This window comes from Clupea harengus, chromosome 11 (genome assembly GCF_900700415.2).
Source record: "Clupea harengus chromosome 11, Ch_v2.0.2, whole genome shotgun sequence".
NCBI lineage: Eukaryota > Metazoa > Chordata > Actinopteri > Clupeiformes > Clupeidae > Clupea > Clupea harengus.
In genome coordinates this window covers 5,775,062-5,782,167 of record NC_045162.1, presented here as the reverse complement: position 1 = coordinate 5,782,167, position 7,106 = coordinate 5,775,062, and the positions used below count along the sequence as shown (strand labels likewise).

The following is a 7,106-nucleotide window of genomic DNA, read 5'->3' as shown; positions in this document are numbered from 1 at the left end:
AGAGGTTCAAGTTAAAGTCTCCATTGGGGGTTTAATCAACAAACAAGAAAAATGGAGCACGCTCATTCAAAAAAAAGTTAAAAGGAAGAAAACTGCTCTTTATCCTCAAATGAGCGGCAAAATCACTTGACACTGCATATTAACTTGGCAGCAATGGGGACTTGCATTGAGCCACGCAAGACTAAGCAAAGACAACAACTTTTCTGTCTCATTAAGAAGACAAAGTTTGACCACACAATATTGCTGCAGGCAATAGAGTGTCAGCAAAGACCTAATGTTTTCTGATATTCTAATATTACTGGATTTAAACCTACAGCACTTCTTACTTCATGAGCTACAAATACTGATCACCTGAAAGATGAGATGAAGTGGATATGTAATTATAAGCAATGAAAGTTTAAAAACATATCTCACTGACTTTATAACTGTCCATCATAATTATATAATGTGTATGCCTTCATTACACTGTTAGCATACCTCAAATCATTCAGCAATATTATGCTTCATGGTTGTCAGCTGTGACAGTAAAAACGTTCAAAAGTTGAAGTGAAGAGTTGCAAGTAGTTTAACATTTTCTCAATGTATCCCTGTTGCATTACCTCAATGCAAAGACCACCTAGCAACATGCAAGAAGTGCACAGAATAAAAGCGTAGCCTGCCAGTGAGTTCTCCACTCTCTGCCCCCAGAGCCCGAGCACCACACCCCACTACTGTGTAGACACCAGGAGGGGCATCCAGGTGTATCTTTACCTCACCCCACTACTGTGTAGACACCAGGAGGGGCATCCAGGTGTATCTTTACCTCACCCCACTACTGTGTAGACACCAGGAGGGGCATCCAGGTGTATCTTTACCTCACCCCACTACTCTCCAGACACCAGGAGGGGCATCCAGGTGTATCTTTACCTCACCCCACTACTCTGTAGACACCAGGAGGGGCATCCAGGTGTATCTTTACCTCACCCCACTACTCTGCAGACACCGGGAGAGGCATCCAGGTGTATCTTTACCTCACCCCACTACTCTGCAGACACCGGGAGAGGCATCCAGGTGTATCTTTACCTCACCCCACTACTCTGTAGACACCAGGAGGGGCATCCAGGTGTATCTTTACCTCACCCCACTACTCTGCAGACACCGAGAGAGGCATCCAGGTGTATCTTTACCTCACCCCACTACTCTGTAGACACCAGGAGGGGCATCCAGGTGTATCTTTACCTCACCCCACTACTCTGCAGACACCGAGAGAGGCATCCAGGTGTATCTTTACCTCACCCCACTACTCTGCAGACACCGAGAGAGGCATCCAGGTGTATCTTTACCTCACCCCACTACTCTGCAGACACCGAGAGAGGCATCCAGGTGTATCTTTACCTCACCCCACTACTCTGCAGACACCGAGAGAGGCATCCAGGTGTATCTTTATCTGTGCACCCCTCTCCTCCTGTCGGGTCACTTACTGGGGTAGCGGAAGTAGAAGTCATTCTCAATGCTGGAGCCATTTCCCACCGCCTTGTGCCAGAGCCTGGCATCGGTCTCCTCATTGTACTCCACCAGCACGCCAAAAATGATGATGAGGATGATCTCCATGACGAAGCAAGCCACAGGCAGCCTGATCTTCATGCTAGTTTCAGTCATGATGCCGGCTTTTTCTTTCTCTCTTTCTCACTCTTAATCTCTTTCTGACTCTCCCCAACTCTCTCTCTCTCCCTCTCTTTCTCGACCCGGAGCACAGCACTCGGCTGGAGGTCCCAGTGTGCAGGACAAGAAGACAAACTCTTCACGGCTTGTGTGAGAGTGTGTGAGGAGTTCTGCCCGACACACGAGTTTTAATTGTTGTTGTTTTTTTCTCTCTGCCTTTCAAAATCCCTGTCACGCCCACTGCCTTACCAGGTCAGCCAATTGTGGACTCTTGCTAACCAAAGCTCCTCCTCTTTTACCTTATTGGGATTAAGGTGGTTGTGAAATCCCTGTCAGTCAAACTGAAAGAGCAGTGCTATAATATGACACCATAAACACTTTTTCCAATTTTTGATACCATATTCTGTCTCTTTCTGCTTGTCTCTCTCTTTCCTCATTCTCTCCTTCTCTGTAGCAAACACACACACACACACACACACACACACACACACACACGCACACACACACACAAACACACACACACACACACACACACATGCATGCATGCACTCACACACTCACACACTGTCTACAAACAATTTACAACAACAACCTAATAATAATCAGTGAGCTATGATCCTCTGTGGTTTGTGTCTGACATAAACACATATTTGCATCTACTACAGTGTTAGTAAGAAGCTCTTGAAGACCCAACTCTTCAGAGAGCACCTCCCTTCCTAACTTGCACTTCTACTAGTACTTAACTTGCACTTACAGCAGTAACATTCCTGCACTTTTTTTCTATCTCTTATGTAAAAAAGTATTTATTGTTACACTAGGTCTCTATTGCTCGCAGCTTGACTGTTCTCTCCCTTGTACGTCATTTTGGACAAAAGCGTCTGCTAAATGATTAAATGTAGATGTAAGTGTTTCTCACATACACCAACAGTGAGCACTCAAATTGTGAATCGAATCCCAACTCTGGTTGTCATGACAGTCATGCTTGTCATTCTGTCACACACAGAGGCAGGCCTTGGACCAATCAGGGGACACATAGCAACACACATAGCAAGAATAGCAGGCTCCTGGTCCAGACTTAAAACAGCACTTCTTTCTTCTTTTCTATCAGTCTGTTTGATCTCTGCTGCCCCCACCACTTCAGGGGAGGCGGGGGAGGGGGGAGGGTGTTCCATAGAAAAAAAATGCTGTTATGGTTTAGGGAGACTGAGATATTGACACTTCAGACCACAGGCGTCACACACACACACACACACACACACACACACACACACACACACACACACACACACACACACACACACACACACTTCAGACCACAGGCGTCAGACACATTGTATGCATCTGTTGTCTGTCTGCACATCTCAGCTGCAGGTGCTTGTGTGTGTAACAGGAAGGGGGAGAGAGCCTGTACCAGCCTGCTAGACAAACACACAAGGACAGACGCAGAGGTGACGCCTCAGTGACAAATAAGTTCATGAATAGGGTTAAACTATCAAAATAAATAGCGTTTACATTACATTAACCATACTATTATGTCTTGCCTACTGGTTGCAGTTCTGGACAGAAATATTCATAAAAGTTCAACTAGAGAAACGTAATCAGATAGGAGCATTGGAATGAATGGAATCAGATCACATAACAATTTACAAATGTAGACTATGACAGTCAAATCAAAGAAGGATAAAAAAAATGCTGACTTTGTTGTACTTGTGGTAAATGTTCTGTTTTTCTCACGTTTATAAATACCAGCACCATCACTCCTCACCCTACTGGTTTAGTGGCTGCACTATGACCAGATCTACTGAGAGGTAACTGACGTGATCTACTGAGAGGTGACTGACGTGATCTACTGAGAGGTGACTGACGTGATCTACTGAGAGGTCACTGACGTGATCTACTGAGAGGTCACTGACGTGATCTACTGAGAGGTAACTGAATGTCCACGGGGGTTCCACAGAGGAATGCCCCTCCAGCAGGGCACCCAAAGGGCCACTGATAATGGTCTCCCCGCTAATCCTAATAACAGCCTGAAGCTGAAGTCATCTTTGCTGTGTAAAAGCCTTAAAAAAGATTCAACGGATCAGTGTTTGGGGCTCCACACTCCAGACATTCCTGCACGTCCCAGCAACATGCCCTATCACGCTCGTGCAGTCTTGGACCCTTCCCCACAGGGGGTGGTCTGGTCTCCGACGCCAACTATTCATGAAGTCACGAACCCATCAGAGCCAATTCAGTTTCACTCACCCCTCACCCTCATCTCCACAGGTAGTGTAGACGCCGTTAGGGGGATCTGTTCACAAGGCCCAGCGAATGTTTAACTGATAGCAAGGATGGAGGGGAGATGAGTTGACATGTTGGCAAAGAGACGGTAGATGACTGAGGTAACGTGATGTCTGAGAAACATGAAGTCTCGGGTGCGTGTTGCACTGTAGTTGCTGACAGGACTTGTCAGGGTTGTGTCTATATATCCTCTTGCGGTGTCATGAAATAAATGAAAACGACCCTCGGGGAAAACCAGAAGACAGTGCTTAGGTTAGATGGAATGTTGAAACCAAAAGAGTGTATCAGCAGTTAGGTAATGATATATAGGATAAAGTTGTTTTGCTCATACAAAGAAAAAAACACTTCTATTAAATTTGAGTTAACCATTATCAATTGGGGAATGACAATAAAAAATATGGCGACTGGGGGAACTGTGGGGCAAGCAGCAGCCCCGACCATAAACGGGCTTGAACGCCCACGGGGACCCGGGTTCGAATCCGACCCTCGGCCATTTCCCAATCCCACTCCCCACCTCTTCTCTCCAGCTAATTTCCTGACAAACCTTCACTATCCTAAATGATTAAAGGCAAAAAGCCCAAAAATAATTAAAAAAAAAAAAAAAAAAAGAATATGGCGACTAAGCTCTGTGTCTCCTCTACCTGACCGAGGCTGACACCTCCAAATGCTTGCTGCGCCTTAATGCACCACTTCATTGCTGCGCTTTTATTCTGCGTCAGCTGGTGGCACATGGCATCATTCCTGGGGCACCTGATTGCCAGATTGGCCTGAAGCAGCTGGATGCCACTCATTCCTCTCGTTCTATAGCCGGCAATCTCCGGCATGACATCAGCCCACGCTGTGTCTACAAGCGACGCCAGGCGGACACAAGTGCTGATTTCTGATGCCACCTCAGTCAGCCATCTCTGTATACATCAGTGCCTCTCTCTAACCCTCCCTTCCTTCATGCTGTCTTTCTGCCACTCTGCACACCTGAAAGAACCTGATGTGCTCTTCACGTCACTGCCACCCAAATGTAATTAAATGACCTTTGTATCGCTGATTATATAATGTTCCATTAGATGAAAATCCATTGTAATGCAAACAGTAAAATAAACCATTATCCTGTTTACACTGTCATATTAGACACATTGATACATATCATGACACATTGGATTCGGGTATCGTAACGGGGTATAATAGTGGCATACGTGTGTTATCGGCTACGTTTGCGTCGTCTTGTTAATCTATTATTGAACTTAGCATATCGATTGTTTAACAGACTGGCCGATTTTTAACAAACTGGCTACGCTAGTTTTAGTGTGTGTGAAAGCAGTCCATGTGAGCCTCTATAACCTTCCCAACCATATAGGAGCTCCTTCACCCTCCACACACCTCTCCCTCCCCCTCCCCCCCTCCCCCTCCCCCTCCCTCATGCCCTCAACCTGCACAGATTCCAGTTTTTCCACAAATATGCGTGCAAGGGTTCTCTGTGAAGTGTTTCCTTGTCACTTGATCTCAATGCTGGCTCCTGGGCCCCACAGATAAGCCAATCAGGCGATCAGGGAGTGGTGATGTGACATGGATGCTGCCGGGGGTTCACCGTGGGGACAAGCTCTTGGAAGGAGCTGCTACTTGTGGGGGGGGGGGGTACCAAGCAAGCTATCACGTGATCAGCACAAGACTGGGCATGCTCCTTACATAACTTACAACCTCCCCTATGGGACATTATACATGTGTGTGTGGGTTTCACAATGTGTTTATGTGGGAATGTTGTTAAATGCATGTTGCAGTGTTGTCTATATGTGTTTGTGCCAGTCTATGGTTTGTGGCGGCGGTGTGGGAGTGTTTGAGAGTGAGGTTCCACTTAATCGTGTGTTTAGCTATACACAAAAATACAATAAATAAAACACATCTTGATGAACACTTGCCAATACACATGCATTTGGTTGGTGTAAAACTGTGACACTGGATCAAATTTTGTAACAACACATAAGGACCTGATGTCAAATGTTGCTTTAATCCGTATTTTATCACTTTATATGTTTATGTATGTTTATATATCTATAGTTTGGTACAATATAACAGTAATTAACAGACATAGAACTACAAGGATGGGTAATATGCAATTGTGAGTGTAGACAATGAGAGCAAATAGGTGGGATTTGTAGGTAAGGTCAAAAAAGCAACGTTCCACTTAAAGGCAGAAGCCCACTACTCCCATCCTACCCCCACACCAACCACCACCACCACCCCCACCCTCCAACCCACACCCCCCCACACCAACCACCACCCCCACCCTCCAACCCACACCCCCCCACACCAACTACCACCCCCACCCTCCAACCCACACCCCTCCACACTCCACCCACACCCTCCAACCCACACCCCTCCACACTCCACCCACACCCTCCAACCCACACCCCTCCACACTCCACACTCCCACTCCCCCTCCCCCTCCCCCTCCCCCTCCACACTCCCCCCTCCACAACCTCGCCCTCCTCCCAGGTGCTCCCGGTGACAAGCGTTCACGGCCGCAGGCATCCGCCACCGCAGGCTGCATTCCTGTACGTTAGATCCCTATCTCCCTATCTCCCTCTCTCCCTCTCTCCCTATCTCTCTCTCTCTCTCTCTCTCTCTCTCTCTCTCTCTCTCTCTCTCTCTCTCTCTCTCTCCCTCTCTCTACACACATAACCTGTGTGACTGTCACATGGGCAACACACGTGCACCCCCCACATAAAGAACACTAAAGAAACTGTTGATACAGTACACTTGTGCTCCTGATAAGAGACGGTGAGTGAAAGATGAAAGATGCATAGGCTGGCGGGGTCGTAAAGAGGTAGTTAGATCAATGGGTCCGACTGGGATCAATGCTGATCGGCAAGCTAAAGATGACCTCTTTGTAAGTACTGCCTTTGTAATTACTCCTTCGTTATCAGCACAGAGGACAGCGGACAGGTGTATGAGGAATTACGTTGGAAATGCTTGTCCAGGAATGCAGGCCGTGACACATAAGTGCACCTGGACTGCTCGGCACAGTAATGGTTGGGCAGGTGTGAGTTGAGAGTGATTTCAGTAACCAGAAACTGGTGATTAACTAAAATGAGCATACAAATTCCAGTGATATCCTACCCCCACCCCCTCCCCCACCCTCACTCTGTATGTGTGTGTGTGTGTGTGTGTGTGTGTGTGTGTGTGTGTGTGTG

At 46.9% G+C, this 7,106-nt stretch overlaps 1 protein-coding gene across 1 annotated transcript in view; it reads right to left on the bottom strand.

The window, feature by feature from the left end:
• The window catches only part of rhbg (Rh family B glycoprotein), an 11,960-nt gene extending 10,137 nt beyond the window's left edge, over nt 1-1,823 (bottom strand). Inside the window, exon 1 of the mRNA XM_012817910.3 lies at nt 1,461-1,823. Within this exon, the coding sequence (XP_012673364.1) occupies nt 1,461-1,638 (178 nt within the window). The 5' untranslated portion in view covers nt 1,639-1,823. The remainder of the gene's footprint in view (nt 1-1,460) is intronic.
• Between the last annotated feature and the right edge of the window lie 5,283 nt (nt 1,824-7,106).